At 39.7% G+C, this 27,607-nt stretch overlaps 1 protein-coding gene across 1 annotated transcript in view; it reads left to right on the top strand.

Annotated features, from left to right (window-relative positions):
- Positions 1-8,826: 8,826 nt before the first annotated feature.
- CERS3 (ceramide synthase 3) overlaps positions 8,827-27,607 on the top strand; it is a 100,129-nt gene continuing 81,348 nt past the window's right edge. Inside the window, exons 1-2 of the mRNA XM_060095097.1 lie at positions 8,827-8,912; positions 22,342-22,515. Of these exons, the coding sequence (XP_059951080.1) occupies positions 22,343-22,515 (173 nt within the window). The 5' untranslated portion in view covers positions 8,827-8,912; position 22,342. The remainder of the gene's footprint in view (positions 8,913-22,341; positions 22,516-27,607) is intronic.

Here is a 27,607-nt window from a genome sequence, read left to right as displayed (position 1 = left end):
TGGGTCTCTGAAAGAATTTCAGAGCTTACACAGAGCTGAGGTGTGTTGCTCTCTCATGAGAGCAAAGCTGGCTGGAGCACTGAGAGTCTGGCGCTGTCTCTCTTCACAACCAAGGGGCATCTTTGTGGACTGAAGTTTCAGAAAGGTAGGCACCACGTTGCGGATGTTGTTACTATTTGAGAACCTTCAAAACCAAGTTGGCCTTGGCTGTGTGTGTGTGTGTGTGTGTGTGTGAGAGAGAGAGAGAGAGAGAGAGAGAGAGGGAAGGAGAGAGAGGGTGAGAGAGAGGGAGAGAGAGAGTGGGAGAGAAATGATGAAAATGTTTGTTTTTGGCCTGATTGTGGGAGAGATACAGAAAAGAGAGTTTTGAAGCCATTTGCTTGATGAGTTTTTCTTCAGAAGTCTTTAGTAGTGGAGAGTAAATGTTGAATTCAAACTTCTAACTTGTATTACTTGCTCTTTGGCGAGTTTAAACTGATTCACTGAAGGGACAGGAAGAATTGTTCAGAGAGTGGAATCGCATGAGGCTGAACACTCAATCAGCATAGCTTGGTTTATTTGGAAAGCCTTGACTCAAGCTGAAATGCAAAGGGTGACCGAGGATCTCCAGGCGGCATAGCAAAAGCCATTTTAGAATGTCTTAAATTTGGAACAAGGCAGAATTTGCTCATCTCACAGTAACAAGGTTTTCTAAGCTGGTTCTGTCTTAAGGGAGATAGTCTAAATGTCATGTCCAGAAGACATTAGGTGATTAATTCTAAAACTGCCAGCTTTGTGCAGAAAAACGAAACAAAAACAAAACTTTATTTTTTCTAACCCATGTTTAGTGAAGATGTTCTTTTAAGAAATTTTATTTCCTGAAAAGCCTTACACAGGGCAAAGGAAAGAAACCTTTGGGACTCACCAGATGATGAATATTAATTTATTCATTAATCTATAATGTCCAAGGTCCTTCTCTACCATGAATGAGGATTCAGACTTTAAACACCTTTCATTCCTCTCCCCTACAAGCCTTTTTTAAAAAGGGGGTTTCCACTTAAAATTTCATCAGTAGAATTGCTGGACAAAGGGACAAATTCTTGAAGGGGAAAATAGGCATATGTTCATACTGACAGTAATTGTATAGTCTTCCCATTAAAAATATTCTGTCTTTTCTAAAAGCAATCAAATTAATTTATATAAGTTTGAAGATAATTCTGGGTTAGCAATAATCTGCACTTAGTGGGTTCTTGCTGTATGTATATGCATTTCCCATTTAATTCATTGAGACAAGACTCATCTTACGCAGTTTTCAGATAAGGAAATTTAGGCTCAGTGAGATTTTAGCAGTATAATAGGGAAGAGAGAAAGCCAGAACTCTGTTGCCTTCCCACACACAGATATATATACAATCATATATATATATGATTGGAGCCTTCTATTCTCCTATTGTATTCCATCAGCCCTTTACAGAGTCCTTGTCACCTGGAGGTGTTTCTGAATCCAAAATAATATGCAGATATGTTAATTTGGTATCATAGCAAAAGAACAAGAGCCAATCTATAATTTGCTTCTACTCTTGGGGTGAAGGCATGATGAACTGGACTGAACAGACCTAGATTTGAATAGCTCCTTCCTGGTTACTAATTATGTGACCTAGGCAAGTCAGTGAAATTCTTCAAACCTCAGTTTCCTTATTTATAAGCTATTTATTATAATATCCATCACATGGCATTGTTTGTTATAAGGAATAGAGAGACAAGTTATGCAGTGTGTCGTCTGCATGACTGAAAAATAGTAGGCTTTCGATAAATAGTAGTCATTTCCCCAATTATTTGTTGATGCTTTGGCATGCCAGATCCTGTTCTGGGCATGGGGGTATCAGCAGTGAACAATGGAGGCAAGAACCTGCCCTCATGGAGCTGCCTGGTGCTTGTTTATTATATCATCGTGTGATTGACTTTCTTTGAATATCACGTTGTAATTATTGAGATCCTTTATAGTGGATACCATCCAGCTTTGACATAGCCTCTGAAGCAGGGTAGTGAAAGTCCTGTGCCAAGATTCCCCTAAAGCACAGTAAGATCAGGCAAAAAGCAAGAACATCAGATACTTGTTTTACCAAAGTCAGTTTGTTGTGCTAATCATTTCAGAGTTAGAGGTCAGGAAAGATGTGTTTTTATGCACACATTCACACATACACACACACACACACACACACACACACAGAGTTCATCTGAGTTTTCCTGGGTTCCCAAAGCCATAGCAGAAACCTTGCTGGCAGGATGCATGTGGGAGGAGGGTCTGGCTCCAAGAACTCATGGAACAGAGAGTAGTGTGGCAACCATTCATTTGCTTTGGGCCCCAGGCCATCTACTCAGGAGCCTTGGGCTTTCCAAGGCCTCCACAGTGTGAATTTAGGTGTGGATTTATGCAATACAAAGCTTGAACTGGAGATAGTATACCTTTATAAAGACAGATTCAGGACAAGAGTGATTGATTTATTTGCTGGCTAAAAGCCTGGAGTTAAGTAGGCCAGTTGGCATCAAGAATGGCATTTCGGCATCTGTCTCTAACTTTGAATCCCAGTGAACTATAGATCATAGCAGAGAGATAGGAGAGGAACACAGGGAAGCTCCCTCTGGAATCAAATGCAATTGTATTCTTCCTTTTCCTGGAAACACCTGCGCACACAATACCACTGACCTCATTGGTCTTACACATCATGAGTTTGTTTTAATTTAGTTGGTAGACCCAGAATGATTGAAGAAATCTTTGTGTCATCCCAGACAGACCAGAAATTGGCACTCTGAAAGGAGACTTTCTTAAGTGGCAGGACTTACTTTCCTAAGCCCAGTGCAACAATCAATCTCATCATTTTATGGGCCATACTATATATTGCCTTAAGATTGTGTCTTATAGCAAGGATTTTAAATGATGAAAATATAAACTAAGTTAAAAGCCTAATTAGAATAAATTAGGGCTTAGGTATAAAAACCTCAAGCAGCACGTGGATGGAGAGATTAAGAACCTTTGACCTTGGGACTTCCCTGGTGGTCCAGTGGGTGAGATTCCACACTCCCAATGCAGGGGGCCTGGGTTCAATCCCTGATTGGAGAACTAGATCCCGCATGCATGCCACAACCAAGAAGTCTGCATGTCTCAACGAAGAGCCCACATGCTGCAACTAAGACTCAGCACAGCCTAAATAAATAAATAAATATATATATATATTTTTTTAAAAGACGCTTTGACCTTATACAACACTGTAACAGCCTAAATTTTCCCAGGGATTTCTGTGGATAGGGGACAGATGTTCCATTGTAAATGGACTTCAGCAATCACTGTATTTTTGAAACAGTTAAATTATTTCCAAATTTCATTATTGTCAGATCTTAAAGTCTGAGGAAGCCCATTAACAAGTAGAAGAGGGCTGTGTGAGAGGGAGTTTGACTTTGAGACACATTTCCCCTTTCCTAAGTGGGAGGATTTAAAATTTCTCAGGCAGGGAGTGTTCACATGCTGCTCAAATATAAAGTTAAAGGGTTTTGGTTCATTTAAAAAACCATTTCCTCTTTATTTTTTTGCCAACCTGGTCACTGGAAAGTCTGTGGAGGGTATCTGTACAGCGTTCTAAGGAGTGTGAACTGAACAGACCAGAGGCCTTACGCATAGCTGGCATTTGGTTTACAGAAGTTCCAATTCAATGGAAACTTTCCTTTTTTTTTTTTTTTTTTTCCTGAATTTATCTTCAGGAAATACCAGGAAACTAATACATTTAACCAAAATTTCCAAATTCATCTGCTCAGTATTGGTACACACAAACACACACCACACAGACACACAGATGCACATACACACACACGACATAGACACAGATACACACATACACACACTACACAGACACACACACACGTTCGTGTGCATGTGCACAATATAAAAACAAAATCAAAAGATACATGCTTTTTGCATGTGTGCAGCAAAGGTTTAGTTCTCCTGTCATAGATTGTGCTGCCTTCTTCCATCCTATAGCTCTGCCTTCTGAAACATGTAACGTGTGGTCATTGGGCCTGGAGAAGGGAGAAATGGAAGCAGTTTTCTAGCTTTTTTTTTTTTTTTTTGCGGTACACGGGCCTCTCACTGCTGTGGCCTCTCCCATTGTGGAGCACAGGCTCCGAACGTGCAGGCTCAGCAGCCATGGCTCACGGGCCCAGCCGCTCCGCGGCATGTGGGATCTTCCCAGACCGGGACACGAACCCGTGTCCCCTGCATCGGCAGGCGGACTCTCAACCACTGCGCCACCAGGGAAGCCCCAGTTTTCTAGCTTTTTTTAAAACTGAGATATAATTGACATATTATACTAGCTTCAGGTGTTGTTACATAATAATTAAATATTTGTATATATTATGAAATAATCACCAAACATAATTCTCGTTAATGGGAAAACTGTAAAATTCACAGCTAATGCATATATTTAGGTTATTTGAAGAGATAAAATATTACATTAAGGGACTTGAAATAATTTTTATTTATATTTCCATGTTCTAAAATGAAGTGATTAGGGAGGAAAAAGCATATGCCATAATCCATTTGTTCTTTATAGAGTACTTGTGTTCCAGAACAAGGCTTATTTCTTTTATTTTGATTCATTTGCCAGACATACTTTAGCAGGTAGTCAATAAATACTTGTTGGTTAGATTGATCCTGACACAGGCTGAACAATAATTATTTCAAGATTCAAGCAAAAATTCTGAGAGCATTTTCTTCAATAATGAAGATGACTTGACATCATTTAATAACTAAATTGTCTTCAATTTCTTCCCCTCAAATTTTGTTTTCTTGCTTGACATCTGATTAAAAATGTAAAATATGCTGATGCTGAACAAATCTCAAACTGCGCAGATGGGCAATTTTCATTTGTGATGTTCCCACGGGCTCACTGTCACTTCCGACCTTGGGTCAGCATTACGGGCTTATAAGGAGCTCCTCCTGTTCCATTAGCTGTAACTGGCTTTCCCTGACTTGTTTCCAATGGAAATATGCTTTCTGTGGAATGCTGGTCTACAACCAATTGTGGAAGAGAAAACGTCAGAGCATTACTAGATGATGACTGTAAAATAATATTCAAGTTGGATTTTCCTAAGTAATTGTTTCACAGATTACACTATTACAGTGGTTTTCAAACCTCTTTTAATGATCACTGATGGTAAATACTTTTAGATCTCAACTCAGAACACACACGCACATTAACTGGAATAAAAGTTTCCCAAAACAATACTTGATATGTATTGATGTTTTCTCTTCTATTCCATTCCACTCTATAAAATTTCTGGTCATGATCTACTAATTAATTTTGTAGCTGGTAGTGGTTCTCAATACTGGCTGAAAGTAAGAATCAACTAGGAAACTTTAAAAAAAATACTAAAGCCAAAGGCACAACAGACCAATGAAATGGACTAGAGATTCCAGAAATAAACTTCCACTTTACATATTGGACACAATACATTTACTCCAATACATATTGGACCCTTGATTTATGACAGTATTGATAATATAGGGAAAGAATGATCATTTGAATATCCATATGGAAAAAAATTAACCTTGTTTCTAACCTCAAAATGTATAGAGATCTAAATGTTAGTATGGATGTGACAGGTAAAATAATATAACTTCTGGATCTGTACTGTTCCGTGCAGTGGAAGTTGAATATCATAATTCTTTTGTTCACTTTCAGAGCATCTTTTTCTTTTTGGTCAACCTTAAGACATTTATAATTAAATTTCACTGACATGAATGACACAGGGGAACTCTGAATCCTCTCTTACAGCATATGGAGCCAGCAACCTGCCCTGCGGGTCAGCCCAACCCCAGTTCCACCACTCTCATCTAGGTTCACATGTGGTCCTGCTTTACAGAATCAGACTAGTCATTCATGGTAGCACTAATGGCAACTGTATGTTTTGGCAGAAAAAAATCTGAGGAAATACCCAATAAGTCTTAGTTTAGAGAAGAAGATTTTAAATAGAAGGCTTAGAAACCCATAGACCCCAGATCAAGATCAATAGAGGAATAGCCAGCAGATCACACTGGCACATGTTGGACCTCCCCCGACCAGGGAAAAGGGAGTTGGCTCTGTGCCTGACATGGAACTGACCTGGGACCTTGGTACGTGTCAGCATGGTGTTTTCTCTGATTCACAACAGCTAATGGCAGAAATCAGAGACAAATGAAAATCATATAAATATATATTGGACAGAAATTTAAGGATGCCCTTTTGAAAAGAATATATATTTGAAAAGTCTGGAAACCTAGGGAAATTTTTATTTTTAAATATGTTACATTTTTCATATAATATACCCAGAATGTTTTTTCTTCCAGATACTTTTGCATTCAAAAGATCCCTAATTTTTTATAAAATAAAATAAATAAAATATATTTATTTATTTGGCTGTGCTGGGTCTTAGTTGCATAACGTGGGATCCTCGTTGCAGCATTCAGGATCTAGTTCCCTGACTAGGGATCGAACCTGGGCCCCCTGCATTGGGCGCATGGAGTCTTAACCACTGGACCACCGGGGAAATCCCAAAAGATCCCTAAATTTAAAGCCGTGGATTTAATCATTAATCTCCCCCAAACGTATAATTAATAAATGAAATATTTTCTCTACATTGCAGACTTTGCAGATACCCTATATGTCTCTCTATGTCTCTGTCTCTGTGTCTCTTTCCCCCTATCTACTTAAAATCTGGGTGTTCTGCATTTTTTTTTCTTTAAGGGGCTTCTTGCATTAGATAGAGCTAGACAGGAATGACTAGTTCTTTTCAGTTTTGAGATCTTATGAGTTACTTCCTCTTGGTGAGTAAATAGCAAGAGCTAGTGGCCATGGACAGAGGGAGAGTCTGGGCTGAGGAAGGGAGATGACCCATCCCTGTTTGCTCAAAGGAGGAAACAGTGACTATCCCAGCAGGTGCCCAATTTCCTAATCTCATGCCAGCACTTCTTGCCAGGGGGAAATCTCCCCTTTTATTTATTTATTTTTTTAAATGATTTCTGAGTTAAAGAAGGAAACTGTTGGGAACGTGTAATTGAGATTATTTTTCTGTACTCCTTCACTGCTTCCCTGCCCTCTGCTCTAGGCTCTCACACCCACTGCACCCCACCCTCATCTGAAGATTATGGGAATCTTTGTCATCTTGTTCTTTTCTAAGGGATGTTTCCTTCTGCAGTGTCAGCAGGAAACATTTCATAAGCATATATTTTAAATATTAAAATTGGAGGCTTGCTTCATCAGTTCTCTAATAACACCAAGTCCTTCCCTAAGAGTAACTTTCTTCCTCTTTATCAGTGAGTGAGACAGATGTTCCAGATTCCTTCTTGATCAAGGTGTGGCTCTATACCCTTTTGTAGGTTTCACTCTCTTTTATAAGAGATTCCTTTGGTGACACTGCCCCCGACGGCTACCGTGTTGTAAGAAATCCTGCTGACACTGAGGAAATGAATTACCCTGTCAAGAAAATGAATTATCCCTCAGAAAAGCTGCTCCCCCACAAACACTTGGTCGGGTAACCTCAATACTGATCAGGGTATTACAGGAAATCAGTGAATGATGGCTGGCTGTTGTGCCACCTGGAAGTCCATAGTGCCATTGATGAGGAAATGTAAATAGTGACCACAGTACCAACACCTGCGGCTTACTGGGCACTTACTATACACCGAGCGTTACAAAGTGATTTAGACACATGACCTCATTTCATCCTGACCTAAAGTTTACAAACATAAAAATCATTATACCTGTTTTACAGATGAGGTCATATAGCTGGAAAGGGGTAGGGTGGGCATTCAGATTCCCAAACATCTATTCTTGACAAGCCAATAGGCCTTGGGTTCCTATGCATCCTGTCCTGAAATTCTATCCCAGTGTGTTGTGGGGGGAAGGTCTGGGCATCCCCCCAGGTGAGTCTGATCATTGGGAAGGTTGGAACTAGGTGACTGTATACAAGACAGCCTCTCCAGGACTTGTCTCCAGACTCTCTGTTTAGCAAAGTTTGTGCCCATTATGTGGGCTTCCTTTACTGAAAGAATATGAAACCAGTTATCTTTTCCCAGTAGTGAGAGATGTGAACATAGTGGCAGGAAGGCAGCTGTGAAGGAGCAGGAGATGTCCCATTCCTCTCCCTTGGAGAATCTTTTTAAACTTAGCATTTAATCTTATTATTTAAACCAGCCTGACATGGGATTCTTGCCCCTACCCAATAAAGTCAGGATAATAAGATAGTATCAATACATAACATTGATTCTGTACTTTACCGTATTCAGGTAAAGTACATACATACCTAGTCACTCTTAATCCACAACAGGTCTTTGCAGTAGGTAGAATTAGCACCATTTAATTCAGACGAAGATTCAGAGATTGAGTTGTCCAAGACCCAGCTATTGACAGGTCTGGCCCTTGAACGGGCTGTCTGACTCCAGAGCCAAGGTTCTTTCTTTTTCAGCTGTTTGAAAGAAAGTGAGCTACTTGAGGCAGTGTATGTAGCACTGCACTCTTTTAAAAAATTCTTAAATTGCAGGCTTGCGATTTGTATGGTGGTCTTCCTGACCTGAGACTAAGTGAGTGGGGAGCTTCTGCAGAACCTGCCACAGTGCGCAGGAGGACTTTGCACCCAGCCAATCCTCCAGTTTCTCCAGTGGGAAAACCTGAGACAGAATCAGGGCCTGGCCTCGGGTTCCTCTGTGAGTCACTAGCAGCAGCGAGGTTCTCAACTCCCTTGCTTTTGCCTGCATCAGTCCCTTGTGCCTGAGACTCATAACAGCGTAATTTATGAAGCAAGATGTGTGACTCACCAGGCAAGGGAGGAGAGCTTGCAAGGAAGGACACGGCGGAGAGGAGCAACATATTTAACGGCAACTGGAAAGGAAATGCTGACATGATGGTAATTGGGTTAAAATTTCTTTACATTGCAACACCATTGCCTGGTTACCCAACTGTTAATTTATATTTTATTAGACTTCTAAAGTTAACTAAAAAGGGGGGCGGGAACAGGGGAAAGAGGGGAAGGGAATTCTACCTTTGAAGGCAGAATTATCAAATCTATGTAGCTTTCTCATAGATTTCTTCTCAATCATCTTGGACCCCTTTTCTTTGAACCCCAGGATTTGCATTCTTCTAAAACTTATCCATTGTGTAACTTTGCTTTACATCCTTCTTATTTCAGTCATACCTGTTTTTCTGCAAGCTCCTATCCATGTTACCAGTCTAAATAAACTTCCTCAGTCACTTACCTCTCTTGTTCCTGAGCTGGCCTTTGGCAATCTTTGTCAGTTAATGACCAGGACAGAGATGAACCAGAGATCCGATAAAGGTGAAGAGGCATCCAGGAGAATTACTTTTTGGTGAATACTCCCTCCTTAAATGGCTTTTTCTGCATTATCTTTATTATTTCCAGAATCTAAAGTCAGTTTATAGATAGGTCACAAGAGCCTGTCTTCCTGTTGACCAAGGAAGCACATTTTAAATTTTCAGTTACCTGTTTGTGTGTGTAAAAAGGCTGTGATAAGTTTTACGTAGGTAGCAAACTTGCCTTACTTCAAATCATCTATTAGTTTTTGAATATGAAACATTAACTTAAAAAGTTAACTTAAAAAGTTAGCCTCTTAAAATATATTAATGTGAAATAAACCACCTTAATAACACCTTTTAGTATGGGAAGCTGGGTGCATACTGGGAAAACAATAATTTAAAATCTTAAATATGCAGAGTTTTACTGTTCTAGCATATCAGTTATTTTTTCATGTTTCTTTCTAGTTTTTGTCTTTACACACATGCTCACACACATATGTTTATGATTAAAATAGTATATTATACGAGATCATATACCATCATATGATCATAGTATAGATATAATTTTGAATTTTCTTTTTTAAACGTGTCATAACACTTTTCATGTTTATAAATTTTACAATTTTAGCATTAATTGATTATTATTATATAGAGTTAACATTTAAAAATGTACTTAAACATTCCATATTTTAAAAATCCATTATTTACTAATACTGAAGTGTTATTTATTAACTATAGTTTAAAAAGTTTTCTGTCCAATTTACACATATTTCTAGGTAAGCATGAACATTTTAGTGACTCCTAAAATTTATTATCCGATTCCAAAAGGGTGGTATCATTTACGTTGCCACCAGTAACATAGGAATGTACATTTATATGTAAATGATATATATGAGACATTTATAGCATAGTTAGCACTGAGTATTATTATTTTTTTTTTTTTGCTGTACGCGGGCCTCTCACTGCTGTGGCCTCTCCCGTTGCGGAGCACAGGCTCCGGACACACAGGCTCCGCGGCCATGGCTCGCGGGCCCAGCCGCTCCGCGGCATGTGGGATCTTCCGGGATCGGGGCACGAACCCGTGTCCCCTGCATCGGCAGGCGGACTCTCAACCACTGCGCCACCAGGGAAGCCCCTGAGTATTATTTTTAAATAATGTCTTCTAATTTAATAGGTGTAAATTATAGGATTTTAGGACCTGGAAGTTCATTTAGTTGCTCTCTTCTAATTAGAAGGGCAACCTGGTATTTGATAGCTTGACTCCAATTTGCCGTTTAACAGGCATGTAATACAGTGATTTACAAATATTTACTCACTTTGTTATTTTAACAACCTCATCAGGGTGGTACAATTATTATTTCCGTTTTGTAGCTGGGGAAACTGACATTAAGTTAGTTGTCGAAGGGCACATTGCTAGTTAAGTGTCAGAACACAGGCAGTCTGGCTCCAGAGTCCATGTGCTTGACGACTGTGTTATACTGGCTCCCTTAATATCTATTTAGCATATACTGTTTGTACGCTTTCCGTATGCCAAGTTATGGGTGCTATTGTGAGTAAAAACAATTTTAGCCCCTTCCCTCATGGATCTGGAAGTCTGGGGAGGGCACCAGACTTTAATCAAATCAACATATATATAATTACAAATTTGATACATGTTATGAAGAAAAAGGATGGAGTGATGGTAGCATCTAACAGGAATATTTCTTTTAGCTGTAAGAGTGATGGCGGGGCAGGGGTCATGGAAAGTCTTGATGAAGATCTTAGAGATACTTAAATTGAGGCTTGAAGGATAAGGAGGAGAGAGTAGGGTGAAGATGGGTGAAAAGAGCATTCTAGGCAGAAGGAATAGTCTATGCATATGCCCTGAGGCAGGAAAGGACTTTCCCTTCTGCTCTAAGGGTCATAAAGTTGACCGGCTTGCTTGTGGGATCACAAAGTGAGGAGAAGGGGATGCACAAGTGAGCCTGGAATAGCAGGCAGGGGTCCAGTGGTCCAGGGCCATGCCACAAGCTTCTCACTCACAGAAGAGTGCACACAGGGGGAGGAAGGTGAGAGCTGCCTCCAAACACAGCTGGAGTTGTTTGGGGCAATAAGTTGCCGGCAGAGCCATCCCCAGGTGGGGTTTCTTGTGCACACAACAGCAAACGGTGACCCTGCCCGTGCTTTTCTAGGAATTAAACTTCACTGGCTCATTATTTGAGTTAGGAAGGGGATATTTATGTTAGGAACCTAGATCAAGGCATATTGTGAAGTCTTATTATAGAGCCAAGAGAAACATGGCCTGAAGAGAACAGCACCAGGGGAGAGAGCCTTCGCTTGAGAGAGAACATGACCCCGTACAGATGCCAAGTGCCCTGTTGGCATTTTAGGGATTTATTCGTTTTGCTGGAAATTTTTCCATAATGTGTACTAACAATGAAAAAGTATTGTTCTAGAAGAAAGTGATAGCTGGCTCATGGGGACATTAACCTATGCTTTGGAATCAGTGGAAGCAAAAAGGCAGAAGCACATCTTCCTAAAATCTCAAGTCAACTTTTACTCTATAAGCGAACTCTACATACAGTATTAGAAGGGCAAAATGAGAAGGCCCTTTCTTCTAATTTCAATTTCAGAGGTCTTTTTGATTTGCTCAATATAACTTTAGCCTTTGTTAATTAGTATTAGAGTAAGCACATAAAGTTTGTTGGACTTTTCCATCAAGTCAATCAGGATTAGAGAATGAAGGATTGACCAGTAGGAAGAACTCTAAAGAGTATAGGAATCACAGCTATAGGAAGCAGTCACGACCCCTGGGGCGGAGATAGAGTACACAAGGAAGAGGCCCCCAGGGCTGATGTGCAGACCCTGATGAAGAGGGCACTGAGGGGTCACTATGGAAAACCAGCAGAACTGGCTGGCTATGGAACTAGCCCTCAGAAACTTGCGGGAAATCTGCCCTCTAGGGTGCTGTTCATTGAGAAGTGTCTCGCTGGAGACACTCTGGCTACAAAACTCCCCAGGAAGGTGCTGGTGGATTCTGCTGGCTGCTGGGGGCTGCTGGAGCCTTCACTGGGAGTGCACCAGAGCCAAAACCAAAACTTCTTCCTCCTGCAGTGTCTCTCCACCACTCCCTACTTAGAAAGGTCCTGGGCCCGCTGACAAAGGGAAATAGGTAAAGGGACCAAAGAGACCAGACTTCACAGAGCAGGCAAACAGGGTCAAAATCTAATGACTTACATGAAATAAAAGTTTATTTCTCTTGTACATAACAGTCCAGATATGGGTGGACCAGGGCTAATGTGCTAATTGGCTTCAAAAATTGCTCCAGTTCTGTCATCCCTATTTCCAGCTGTCAGGAAGGAAGACAGAGAGAAGCCAGGACATGCAGCTTGGTCTTTAGGGAGATTACCCAAATCAGTTCCCACTCCTGTGTCATTGACCCAGACATGGTCACGCATGGCCGCACCTAGCCGTGCTAGAGGGAGGTTGGGAAATGTTGCCTCGTGTGGCAGGGCAGCCACGTGCCAGGTTAAACTGGGGGTGGGGGGGGTCTGTAACTAAAAGGCAGAATCAATGGATACTTAGGACATCCTGACACCCCTCAATGGCATCTTTGAGGCAATACCATGTTTCTGCTACAGATCTTCTGAAATTTTCCTTTTCATCTCTAAATTCGTTCTGAATTTCTTTGAGGCTTTAAATTGGTATAATTGTAAAATTCAATATGAGGGAATTAAAATTGTTTTTATCTTGTTGTAAGTTAATTACTTCTTTACATAAAGTATAGGGGTTTTTTTTTCCTTCTCTTCAGTTTTCTAAAGTTATAAGCCCAGGCATTTATTAGCTTTTTTAAACTAACTTAGTCATAATAAATATCCTTCAGAGTTAAGTTGCTCTGTCATTTGCATTGTCTTATCCATTTGAAATGGCGCAACTTAAAATGCTTTCAGAATTGGAATTTACAACTGGCTCAGTGCTTACACTGTTCACAGGAAGCAAGTAGCTGCTCATGTTTTCTTTTGTGTTTTATCTTAAAGGCATAAACCAGTTCTTTTGGCTGAGTTGGTAGAGTTAAGGTAGACTAAAGGTAGATAAACATGTTTACCTGACCTCCTACACCAAATTTTAAAAATTGTTCTCCAACTAATGAAAATGAAGTTGTATATAGTTATCAATAAATTAGATATAATTTCTGGCCATGGTGTCACGCCTTTATTGTTCAAAACTCCATTCCAGCCTCAGTAAACCCTCCATCAGTTCATTCAGCAAGCACTTGTATAGTGTCTACTGTGTGGCAAACTTTGGGTATACAGTAGTGTATGAGCCACACAAGGTCCTTGCTCTTCTGGAGCTGACTTTCTCTTCACCAGAGAACCCTGGTCCCTCTGTAATCCAGCTGGTCACCCAGTCACAAAAACTCTCACCAACTCTCATATCTTCCAACCATAATAATACTCAGAAATTGTGAACACTGATTCAAGAGTGTCTCTCACTGCATTGCTCAGGAATATGCCTTTAGTTCAATTTAACTTGTTTTCCTAACTTCCCATTTCTCATCACTGTCCTCTATCTGAGAGATATTTTCTGTTCTGTAGAGATACTTTCTTGTCACTCCCCTCTATCCAAGAGATATGTTCTGTAGAGTTATCTTCTAAACTGATGTGATGTTTATAGTAGGGATTAGATGGATAGTTGCCAGAAGCTGTCCAAAGACTCAGCCTGACTTGGAGTTCTTACCTCAGCAATGGTTTGAGTACCACATTTTTTCAGAACTTTACAAAAATGTTGCTTCAAATAGTGATAAACCTGTAACCCAGATTATTTTATTTCTTCAAGTCCTAAGGTCAGATTTAATGGTGTGTGTCTGAGAAAGTGGCTCAATAGGCTTCCTTCACCCTGATGGGTTCTGTATCCATGAGGTCAGAAAATAATGAGTCATAAAAACCTACATTCATTAGATTGTCTTCCTGCAAACTACTGGCAGCTGGAGTTGAAAATAGGGTTTAAAATTTCCACAGTATTAGTGGGAAAACACAGCTGGGCTATGATGCCACCTCCATTACTGAACTTCCCCAAAGTAAAAAGAAATAACTCCAGGTACTTTTCTTGTAAATATTTCCTATTTTTAAAAATAGCTTCAGATTCTTTTATATAAATAAAAATTATAGTTCCTTCAGATTTTTTTTTTATGTAAGTAGGAATTTTGGTACTTAGAGAATGTACAAAGGATGGGAAAAATTGGAGTTTGAGTAGCTGATGAGAAAAAAAGGGATGGAGAATGGCCAAGGAGTAAATGAATACATTTGCTTCCGAGAGAACACTAAGCAGAGACGGAAAAGTTGTCAACACGGTTGGCAATTTTCAGTTGCCAGAAAGGCCTAGAGTTCAGCCAAATGAATCAAGATGAGAGATGGGCTATGAGTTTGATGTGGGAGTCAGTGAGCTTCTCAGAGTGTTTAAAAGTGACTGAGTCACAGGCAGGGCTCCTGAATGACTGATTCATTGTTGCAAATGCTCAGGATATATATATTTTTTTAGAGCAGTAACTTGTGAGGTTTTAAAAACACAGGTATCTCTCCATCTCAATATTTTCTAATTCTCCTTCCATCTGAGGATTGTTTAAATATCACAATAGTTAGTTAACACAGCATACAGGTACCATTCCACTCACTGTGTAGGTAATGTTTGTCATCCACCAAGCATCTTTTTAAGGCTGAGTCAGGGAAGCCAGCAGCCTCTGTTACACTGAACAACCAAGAAATCCTTAAGTAGTGACTGAGTGCCACTGTCGCATTTGAAATGTAGGCGGAACAGGAGCAAAAATGGGAGAGAAAGAAAGAAAAGGGGACCAACAAGTGTCCATTGCGGGCAAGATGAGATCCAAGGCTAACCAGAGGGAGAAACTGACATGCTACAGGCTGCCAGTCCCTCCTCAGTTACTCAAGGGAGTTCCTGCTTCCCCATTTAAACTTTAGAAGGAAATCCTAAGAACAGGCACTTCTGCTAAATTTAAGGTTCAGACAGCTGAATTGGAGCTGTCCGTTTCTCCTGAAGGAGAATGGGAATAATGCTAGGTGTATCAGTCAGTGCTCTGGATTGTAAGCAATGGAATCCACCTCTTTCTTTACTACCTTAAACAAAAGGCTTCACTGAAAGTGACTCACAGCACCAAAAGAAGGGTGATGGACCAGACCTGGGCCACAGTAGAAACCAAGAGACTAAGGTGATCAGGAAAGCCAGGAAGCCGAGAGATGACAACTGTCTTCTCAGCAGCAACAGCCTAGGCAGAATGCCATCTGCTGCTGATGCTGCTCATCCCGGTCTGGTCCAGATTCAAAGTCCTGAGTAAAGCCTCCATTTTGCCAACCCCAGGCCATCCCAGGCCAACGGCTAGCAGATGGAAAATTGTCCGTCTTGGCTTTCACAGTGGGAAAGGCATGGTACCAACTCTACACACATTGCTGATTTCCTCTGCTACTAGGAGGGCTGGAAGCTGGGCTACCTCTGGAACAGCACGTCCTGTACACTAGAGTCAGGGAAAGATGACTGTAAAGGATGCCAGAGGTCCTGGGACAGGCTTGTGGCCTTAAGACAGCTACTGAGAGGCTAAGAGAATGTGACTTGCTTCTTGCTACTAGACTGAAATGGCAGAAAAGAGGAGGAGAGTGCCATTCCCAGTTCTCTCTCTGCTTAGCCCTGGATCTCGTCTTGGGAGCAAGTATGGTAGAGAGGCTGGCTGGAGGGTTAGCCTGGATGAGTAAAGCCCACTGCCCAGAGCTAGACTGTTGACCTGTGGATGTCTACTGAACACTGTATACCAAAGTCTGTCATCTGAGAGAGCCATTTCTCCTTCAGAGGAGTTAGTCTGTTTTTACTTTTTAAAGCATGAAATATTTTTTTTCTCCCAGAAAGCCATTAACTTTAAAATCATGCTGAAGTCTGAATCTGTATATAGTCTTTCCTTCACTATTTTTTTGGGGGGGTTCATGAACACAATCCTTTTTTTTTTTTTTTTTTTTTTGGCTGCACCGCACCGCTTGCAGGATCTTAGTTCCTTGACCAGGGGTCAAACCCGCATCCTTGGTGGTGAAAGTGCGGAGCACTAACCACTGCACCGCCTGGGAATTTCCCATGGACACAACCTTGACTCAGGTGAATTTGGGAGGTAAAACTCAAGACCCTTAAATGAGATGATAGGAAGCTTTAGCATGAAGTTCAGGCTGAGTCATGGATTAAAAGATGTAAAGGTTAAAGGAGGATGAAGCTGAGAAGGAGACTTTTATTTATTTATTTATTTTATTTAAAAAATTTTTTAACATCTTTATTGGAGTATAATTGCTTTATAATGGTGTATTAGTTTCTGCTTTATAACAAAGTGAATCAGTTATACATATACATATGTTCCCATATCTCTTCCCTCTTGCGTCGCCCTCCCTCCCACCCTCCCTATCCCATCCCTCTAGGTGGTCACAAACCACCGAGCTGATCTCCCTGTGCTATGTGGCTGCTTCCCACTAGCTATCTGTTTTACATTTGGTAGTGTATATAAGTCAGAAGGAGACTTTTTAACTTTTTTATTTTAGATATAACTCACATACCATATAATTCACCCATTTAAATGTGCAATTTAATGTTTTTTTTAGTATATTCACAGAGTTGTGCAACCAGCACCACATTCAATTTATGAACATTTTCATCACCCCCAAAAGAAACCCTGAACCCATTAGCAGCCACTCCCCACTTCCCCCCACATCCCCGTGTACACCCTAAGGAACTACTAAACTACTGTTTGTCTCCCTATTCTGAACATTTCACATGACCGGAATCATAAAATATGTGCCTTTTGTGCCTGGCTTCTTTTACTTAGCATGTTTTCAAGAGCCATCCATGTTGTAGCATGAATCCTTTCAATTCTCTTGAGTATATACCTAGGAGTAGAATTGCTGGGTCATATGGTAACTCCGTGTTTAACATTTCAAGGAACTGCCGGACTGTTTTCCACAGCAGCTGCACCATTTTACTTTCCCTCAAGCAATATATGAGGGTTCCAATTTCTCCACATCCTGCCAACATTGTTATCTTTTTTGATTATAGCCATCTTAGTGGGTATAATGAAGGGTATCTCTGGGTTTGTTTCTTATTTGCATTCCCCTCATGGCTAATGATGTTGAACATTTTTTCATGTGCCTATTGGCCATTTGTATATCTTCTTTGATGAAATGTCTATTCCAGATCCTTTGCCCATTTAAAAATTGGGTTATTTGTCCTTTTATTATTGAGTTCTAAGTGTTCTTCATATGTTCTAAATACAAGTCCCTTATCAGATATATGATTTTCAAATATTTCCTCCCATTCGATGGATTGTCTTTTTTTTTAACATCTTTATTGGAGTATAATTGCTTTACAATGGTGTGTTAGTTTCTGCTTTATAACAAAGCGAATCAGTTATACATATACATATGTTCCCATATCTCTTCCCTCTTGCGTCACCCTCCCTCCCACCCTCCCTATCCCACCCCTCTAGGTGGTCACAAACCACCGAGCTGATCTCCCTGTGCTATGCGGCTGCTTCCCACTAGCTATCTACTTTACATTTGGTAGTGTATATATATGTCCATACCACTCTCTCACTTTGTCACAGCTTACCCTTCCCCCTCTCCGTATCCTCAAGTCCATTCTCTAGTAGGTCTGTGTCTTTATTCCCATCTTGCCCCTGTGTTCTTCATGACATTTTTTTTTCTTAAATTCCATATATATGTGTTAGCATACAGTATTTGTTTTTCTCTTTCTGACTTACTTCACTCTGTATGACAGACTCTAGGTCCATCCATCTCACTACAAATAACTCAATTTCATTTCTTTTTATGGCTGAGTAATATTCCATTGTATATATGTGCCACATCTTCTTTATCCGTTCAGCTGTTGATGGACACTTAGGTTGCTTCCATGCCCTGGCTGTTGTAAATAGAGCTGCAATGAACATTTTGGCACATGACTTTTTTGAATTACGGTTTTCTCAGGGTATATGCCCAGTAGTGGGATTGCTGGGTCGTATGGTAGTTCTATTTTTAGTTTTTTAAGGAAACTCCATACTGTTCTCCATAGTGGCTGTATCAATTTACATTCCCACCAACAGTGCAAGAGTGTTCCTTTTTCTCCACACCCTCTATATGGATTGTCTTTTTTTGTGTGTGTGTGGTACACGGGCCTCTCACTGTTGTGGCCTCTTCCGTTGCAGAGCACAGGCTCTGGACACGCAGGCTCAGCAGCCATGGCTTATGGGCCCAGCCGCTCCGTGGCATGTGGGATCTTCCTGGACTGGGGCACGAACCCGTGTCCCCTGCATCGGCAGGCGGACTCTCAACCACTGCACCACCAGGGAAGCCCTGGATTGTCTTTTAACTTTCTTGATTGTATCCATTGAAACACAACATGTGTTAATTTTGATGAAATCCAATTTATCTATTTTTTATTTTGTTGTTTGTGCTTTGGGTGTCATGTGCAAGAAGGCTTTGCTTAACCCCAGGTGTTGAAGATTTACTCCTATATAATATTCTAAGAGTGTTATTATTTTAGCCCTTATATTTAGATCTGTGCTCATTTTGAGTTAATTTTTGTATGTCCTGTGAAGAAGAGATTCTTAACTCTTTTGAAGCAGCAGTAATTGATGTTTGGTGGCAGCACATGAAGAAAGAGTAAATAGTGTAGATTTTTTTTCTCAATTTGAACTACATATTCCAGGGGGCCACCCTTAACTTCTGAGTTCTTTCTCTCTCCCCATATATGTTTTTGGTTGTTCGATGTTAAAGTTACTAGGCTTTCAACAAATCTTGTTTCATTGCTTGCATATTATTTAGCATGGCAACCCCTATATAACCATTGTAAGCTGTTTATTTAGTAATATTTCACACTGGACAAAATAATCTTTACTGCCTGGAGTTGCATTTTAGGAGTGAGCAAACTATTTTGTATAATTATTATAATAGTATCAAAATAACTCACTGCCATTGCTATTTGTTCCCTGAGTCATAGTCTATTAAATTTGGAGCTAATAAAGTAATGAACATGCTAAGGCAAACTTTTAGGAAGAAATGGATCTCCCCTTGCAGGAGTAGATCGTTCTGATGCAGTGAGGGACACAGGCATGGTACAAGGTTTGTCCGTTATAGGAGAGACTCCCATGACCTGGACTCATTTCTAAGATCTGTAGGAAGTTTGAATTTTAGCTGTAGTCTTGCTCAAAGAATTGTTCCTGCTCTTGTTCAGTCCCAATCTGGCTGTGCACTTCAATGCAGATTTCCTCTCTTAATTCCCTCTGGTCAGTTATGTCAGATGGCCCAGGCAACCAGGCTGGAATCCTCAGCTCCCTTGCCAAAGTGTGTTAATTCTTCCTTCCTAACAACTCTTTCATCAGTTCTCACTGTCTCCTCCCGAGTCCAGATCCAGGTCAGTCCTGACTCAGTTGTAAGCTCCCTGAAGTCTAGGATCATCCCTTTCCTTTCTGTAGACCCAAAGACTGATAGAAAGTATTCAATAAATATTTCCTGATGACCTTTATTCCACCATATTTGCACAATTTTGCGACTGTATTAATGCTACTTACCCTCCTCCAGGGTAGAAGTTACAGTAAAATGATTAATACATGAAAAAGAAGGCAGCCCCTCTCCTTCTCCACACAAGGCTTGCAGGTGTGGGTGTGACTGGTTTCCTGCTACTTTGCACACACATGTCTGAGCAGGAGATGAGAAATGGAATAAAGTAGGGAATATCTCACCGTGGTTAGTTATTTGGTTTTGGTGTGGATTTTTCTGAAGCATATTGATGTCCACACTCTGGAATTCTTCCTCATCTGAAATCAGAAACGTTGATACTCCACTCTGATCCTCACCTCTGATTGAATCTTTCCGCTCTCTTGGGTCCCACTCCTACCAGACTTGTTCTTTGGCCTCTGGTCCCTTGAGTTTCGTATTTTTTCCCCTCCGTCTCATTTCTTTCTTGGCCTCTCTTTATTCTCTACCCAGTTTGGATCTCATGTGTAATCTCATAAATGGCGTGATCAGCAGGTTCAGCTCCCTGATACCACTGCTCTCTGCAGCTTCCAATTTCTGACCATATTTAGTGCTTCAAACTCCTAATCGCTCTTCAGTCTTCCTGTGTCCTGAAATGTACTCCATATTGCTGCCAGAGAGTGGCCATGTGTGTGCCCGGCCGGGGGTTCTGGAGGCTGAAACCCAGATCTCATTCTGCTGGCAAGAAGGGCTGTGTCTGCCCAGAGGGGACACCATCCTCTAATCGGCACAAAGATACCACGTGGGCTCTCAGAGGACCTGGCTGCCCAAGCAACCTTTCTAAAATATCTGATTATTTTATTCCTCTGCATAATACTCTTCCTGGGTTCCATTGGTTAAAGCCCAAGCTCCTTAGCCTGGATTGCAGACACTCTGTGACCAAGTCTGAACTGTCTCACCAGCCTTTTTTTTTTTTAAAGAAGATGTTGGGGGTAGGAGTTTATTAATTAATTTATTTATTTTTGCTGTGTTGGGTCTTCGTTTCTGTGCGAGGGCTTTCTCTAGTTGTGGCAAGCGGGGGCCACTCTTCATCACGGTGCGCGGGCCTCTCACTATCACGGCCTCTCTTGTTGCGGAGCACAGGCTCCAGACGCGCAGGCTCAGTAGTTGTGGCTCACGGGCCTAGTTGCTCCTCGGCATGTGGGATCCTCCCAGACCAGGGCTCGAACCCGTGTCCCCTGCATTAGCAGGCAGATTCTCAACCGCTGCGCAACCAGGGAAGCCCTCACCAGCCTTTTGATGAGAGTTGCCGTATGATTTATTACTCAAACTGGGACACTTCTGAAAGGAAGGGGCACTATTACTAATTATGCCAGGACAATAAACCGAGACTCTGAGCACTTGTGTGTGACCCAGCATCCCACACCTTGGATTCTTAGGCTGTGGTGGAACCACGCTGCTGGTGGTGTTCCTTGGGCACCTGGTATTTACAAATCAAGAGGTTTTGACAGAGTTATTTTGACCACCCTGCTGTGAATCTGAGGACATTTGACTTCTTTCTCTGATGAACTGTTAAAGGATTACATCAAAACATCCTCAAGGTCAAAATGTCAAGATTAAAATTGTCATAACCTAAATGATGAGATTGGAGCATCTAAATGTTCTTCTGTGTTTCTGGTTACTTGATCAGTGTACTTTCTCTCCTTAAAACTTCTATTCCCTCTTTGCCACTTTCCTGCCTTTCCCTGGTTTACTTCCACTTACCGTAATTTAAGACATCTTGAACATTGTTTAAGATCATCTGCTCCAGTGGGCTTTCCCGACGCGTCTTGGCTGGGCTCAGTGCTGGTCACCTTGTTCCCACAGCACCCACTACAAGCCTGTTTCACTGTACCTGAAAAAAGTGTGTCAGAGTCGTCTGTCAGGCCTGCCTTGCCCACAGAATATAAGGTCCTTAAGGCAAGAACGCTGTCTTTTTAATCTTTGCATCCTCAGTGCCTAGCACAGGGCTTGACAAATAATAGAATCTCTGTAAATATTTGTTGACATGGACTAATTTGAATTCTTTATTGTAATACAAAGTTAAATATGCTTGTCCTTTATCTCCTGGAGAAGTTCTTAGGATATTAGCGAAGGTTCATACGTACTTGGAGCTTTCATGAAGTTGGCCTTTGGCATGTTGAAGTTGTAGAGATTATTGTTAGATTAATTTTCATATGATAGAAACATATAAGAGGAAGACACATACCCATAATATTAACACGTGTTGTGCCAAGAGTGTGAACAGTGGTATGTTAAACTTCAGTTTGCCATGCCACAGCCGAAATTCTTCTGAGAGTGTTGGCAGAGTAATTCCTGTTTAATGCAATGAAGCTCCATGAAGCCCGGTAAATAACAGTACTCCGTTCTGTTCAATAATAGTACCCTGTGTTCTAAACTCTCTGGTTTTAGGTATTTTGAGTAAAGGTGTCAATGTTGTCTCAATTTTAAGTCTTTGTTCTATAAGTCTAATGTATTCTTTTTCCATCTCTCTAGAATGTTTCAGATGTTTAAAGAATGGTTTTGGTTGGAAAGATTCTGGCTTCCTCCAACAATAAAGTGGTCAGATCTTGAAGATCATGATGGGCTCGTCTTTGTGAAACCCTCTCATTTATATATGACCATTCCATATGCTTTTGGCTTGATAATTATCAGACATTTTTTTGAAAAGTAAGTAGTGTTTGTATGTCTTTCCTCCCCATTCCCCTTCTTTGCCCCACCTCTAGAATAAAGAATTTTGGTAAGATTCTTAAAGAATGTGTTGTTCAGAGGTCACCACTAATGGGCTACAGATTCTTGGGGGAGTTCATGAAATTAAATGCACACTAAATATTATCTAGACTGAACAAATAAAAATTAGAAACACAATCTCCTCAAGTACATTTGTTTTACAAAGAAGAAAATTGAGATCAAGAGAGGTTAAGGATCACAGAGCTTATTAGTGTCAATGACGGTACAAGAACTCAGCTCATCTTCCATGTACCATGTTGTCTGACAATGGATATGAATCCCCATGTCTTTGTTGGCAGTATTAGGAGAGTATGACTAGGGGATGCATTATCATTTTAGAATGCCTATAAAATAGCAAAAATGGCTCATTAAAGACCAAACTTAATATTGCTTTATAGCATAGTTTACTTTGAAGGTTTATTGAAAGTTTTAATAGCAGGCCTTCATTCCAAGGTATAAGGAAATCAAAGAAAAATATCAATTTGCTTTCTCAGAAAAAGTAAACTTCTTTTCTTTTTCTTAATTTAATTTAAATAGATATTACCTCCAACCTTTTATTAAAACTGTACTAGTGTTACGATAACTGAAGATAAATGTTCATCTATAATCTCTGTAGTTGTCTCTATTTCAAAAAACTGTTATTAGCACATTAATTTTTTTGGAGCAAAAACAATATTCAAATGTCAAGACTTGGATAAACTTAAGACAAAATCTGATAAAGATCATTTTGTCCAAGACTAACTGTAATGCAGATCATATGTTTATAACCATTTGCAGGGTCCTTATCTCAAGAGTTAGTTTGACCAACTCTGTTTCATGGATTGTCCAAAAGGTTTTTATACAAATAACAGCTTCACTTGGGCCAACAATGTGCTATTGCTATTGGGAGGAAAAGAAAGCCCCTCAATACCACTAAGCTCTAGCTGAGAACATTTGAAAATGTTCTTCCTTTTTGACAGTTAATTTTACTTTTACTCACATGTTTGGATTTGTCAAAGAATGCCTAAATAAAGTAGCATTGTGCCACTGCACTTCCAAATTAGCAAATTACTCTGCTGTCCTGAAATACTTGCTTTTCTTGCAGAGTGTCTGGTGATCTTTGAACTTGTCATCCAGGTCCTCTGTTTATTTGCACTGCAGATTTCCTACTTTTTGGTGGACAGATCCATTTTTAACATTTCAATCAGGCAGTGAACTAGAAAAATTTTTGTTTGCCAAAGCAGCATAGTTGTGGAGGACCAACTAACTTGTTATGCCCTCGTCTTAGCCTCTCCAACAATTATCAGGAAGGAATCCAATCTTCTTTTAATTCCTAGGACCATTCTTGCTTCTTCTCAAGAGGTTAAGTATAGTCTTTCGTAACTCCTTATAACTTTAACAACTCCCAATTACTCACCCTTAGTTTTTTCCATCCCATGACACTACAGAAAACTATGTGTTGCTCCACTAATCTCATATCTCTCTTTTTTTCTGTATTTCTTTTAATGCAATAGAAGGAAGGAAAATTTAACATGGGAGCAAGATCACGCTTTTTGACGTGTAAGTTTATATTTTTTCAGGGCTTCTATATCATTTGCCTTAGACTAAACCACTTAGATCATAAATAAAATATTACTTTCACCTTGCATTTGAATAGAAACTTATATTTTAAGAGGTACAGAAAATCATAAGTGGTGTGATCTCAGTCAAGAAAATGAGAGGTAAGTGAGCTGGCCAAGGTCACATGGTTAGTATGTCAGGAGTAGATCTGGGACTTAAACCCCCATGGTATGACACCAGGTTCAGGGTTGCTGGGTTTTTATCTTCCCCTGTACCAGTACTTCTTGGACTTTCACAATGAAATACTCCTGGTGGCAAAAGAGAGTAAATTAATATCCTTTGGGAGTATAGAAGACATGGCCTAAGGGAATGATAGCAAATGTGAACTTTTCTGAGCTATCAAAAATTCATATAAATTTGACACAGTGTTTCAGCATATCCTATGGTATATATATCACAAGAAAGCTTCCTTCTTTTGTCCTGGACTGTGTTTGTGTTACACCTCCTCATTCTAGGAAGTGACCAGGAGTTGTGATTTGTCTGGCTCATTTTTATCTTTTAGTACTAACCACTAACCAAGGAGCCATTTAAGATGAGGAAGTAAGGGCCCTTCCCAGAAAGGAGTAGAGAGACAGATGGGTAAAGAACAAACAATTAGATCATTTGAAAGTGACTGACATTTGCTTTGTATTTAGAATTTCCTTTCCTTACAAGTTTTACCTTATGTTTTACTTTTTTTGGTGGGGAGGGGTCTAGAATAACAATTTCTAACTAGTATATCCAGACTCTTCTATACATTCTTTTTTGTGTCTGAAGTATGATTTAGAGAGGATCTAAGCTACTCAAATTTAAGCACTTGTGGACTAAGCACATTATCTCAGAGTAAATTATGGTCCTGGAAGAGTCCAAGGCAGGGATGGGGGTGGTAAAATCAGAAGGTAATCTTTTTGCTTTTACTTAATGGTACAATGAATAGATACCCCACCTCTACCATTTCCACTGAGCAACATGAGGGCATGATGGGATTCTTTAAAGAAGGGTAGGTGTAGCAGTTAACAGGAGTTGAAAAAGGATTATTGCTAACCGTCTTCAATTGAAACAGTCTCAAAATACGTACATTGGACTTAAATGTTATCTGAGACTTGCATTACTTCAGATATTTTGTTCTCTCATATAAAACCCTCTGATTAAATCTGGTGAAAGAGCCTTTCAGTCCTTAGGAAATGGGAATCAATCTTAATGGCAATAGGCTATTGTTTCTGTTTAGGAGAAGTATTTAAACTTCACATGCTTAATATCTGCCTAGGCCTGCCTTCTTTTTTATTCTATAAAACAATATTGAAAAAAAAGTATGTGGAGAGTAGTGCTCTGGAATTGCTCGGCTTTTGACTCACAGGTAGTGCTGTGACTCACAGATGTAGTGCTAAAGGAAGAGCGGGCCATGTGGGTGTCTGAATGAGGCCATCTGAGGGCTCAGTTCTGCAGTAATAGCAAACCTGAGACTCATTCCCTGGTAATTAACCTAACTTTGAACCATTTACATGGGAACAGAAGTTCACGTTCTCTTTTCTTCCTCTTGGACTTTTCCCTTCTATTCTGTATCAATAAAATGAAAGTTCAGGAAATTTCATCTTAGTCTAAGTTCCTTCTAGAGCTAAGATCTGTCATTTCCCTCCTCTTTTCAGTTCAGTTTATCAAATACTTATTGTGCTTCTTTATTCTCTCCTTTTTCAAAATAGGTTTTTAATTAAGTACCTATTCATATTTATTTACACTTACATAAGATGAATTGATTGATTTTCTAGATTTTTTTGAAATGAAAGGATAATGCTAAAGTAGAAAACTGCACTTAGATACTTCCTCTGTTCTACTGAAAATGTTATTTCTGTCCTTGAAGCCTGGACATGTTAACAAACAGGACCATTATTTCTCTTTCTTCTTTAAATTAATGCTTTGACTGTAGATATGATCCTCATCTCAGCAAATATGCTATGGATATGTATTTTTATCCATTGTGTATGCTTATCCACCCTTTATCTCTCACATGACTCTCTAGAGGGGAATGTTATACTTTGTTTGGCTTTGAGATTGGTTGTATTCCCTTACTGAATAAATCTTCTTTTCTTAATCCTGCTTTGCTTTTTTATTTTTGCTAATTTCTTCATTTCTAATATTTGAGGAGATAACATTGAGTGAGTGTGATTGAGAACCCTGCCATATTAAACCATTTTGTATTTGCATTATTCTACTAGTAAAAACGAGTGTTTTCTCCAATAAAAATTTTTAACTAGTAGGTTAGATAAGTGACCCAATTCTATTATTTATCCAAAATCCTGTCATATATGTTTTTTGAATCTTTGTTGGTTTTAAGATCATCTAAGTTTTTGTTTTATTTGGAGTTTTATGCAGAGGGGGAATTAATCATATTCCTTGAACCACAGCATGCTGTCTTTGGTCTGTATTAGATCTCTTTTGATTGATTGACTGATTTGAATTAACATTTTCATTAATTACCTTTTATCCTCATTTCCTAGTCCTGTTCCCATTCCTGCTGTATGTATTTGATGGCTTTTTGTTTGTATAACCCAGTAAAACATGAGTATGGACATAAAGTACATATATTGTTAGTTGACATAAATGGTATGGTGATAAGACCTTCTTCCAAATCTTCTTTACTTTAATACAGCACTGTGCTTTATGATCTATCCACATTGCTCTGTGTACATCTGGTGCATAATAAGTTTGTTTTTATATGTCTCTGAAATGTATAGGTCATTTTCAGGAGAACTTAAGCCATCTGGAAGTTGGATTGGCTTATATATTTTATCAGAGTATTTTAGGAAAATTTTTTATTTTTATTTTTTAATTTTTGGCCACGCAGTGCAGCATGTGGGATCTTAGTTCCCTGATCAGGGATCGAACCCATGCCCCATGCATTGGGAGTGTGGAGTCTCAACCACTGGACCGCCAGGGAAGTCCCTAGGAAAATTGTTATTCAACTCCATGGTTATAAACAATGAATTTAAGGGTTAAATGATCATTCATAACTAAAATTTCCAGCATTTAATTAAACACAGAAACTTCTAAGTAAGTACTAGAATAGCCTGACCTGGCAGACAATGGAGCCTTTGTTAGAAATGAAGGAAGAATAGGGACATATCATGCTTTTAAAAAATCATCTTTACTGAGGTGTGATTTACATACAAGAAAGTTCATCCAAAATTTGATGCATTTTGACAAAAGTATACAGTCATGTAACTATCACCATGATTATGATATAGGAGATTTCCATTGACTGAAAACTCCCATGTACCCTATTCAGTTAATCCTGTTCCTACTTGCTACCTCCTTGCAATCACTAAAATGCTTTCTGTCAGTATAATTTTGCCTTTTCTAATATTTCCTATAGATGGAATCATATAGATTATAGTCTTTTGTGTCTGATTTCTGTCACTTAGCATAATGCTTTTGAGATTTTTTTCATGTCATTATA

This window comes from Mesoplodon densirostris, chromosome 4 (genome assembly GCF_025265405.1).
Source record: "Mesoplodon densirostris isolate mMesDen1 chromosome 4, mMesDen1 primary haplotype, whole genome shotgun sequence".
Classification (NCBI taxonomy): Eukaryota; Metazoa; Chordata; class Mammalia; order Artiodactyla; family Ziphiidae; genus Mesoplodon; species Mesoplodon densirostris.
Note: the sequence above shows the minus strand (reverse complement) of the source record. Positions and strands in the feature narration are given on the sequence as shown.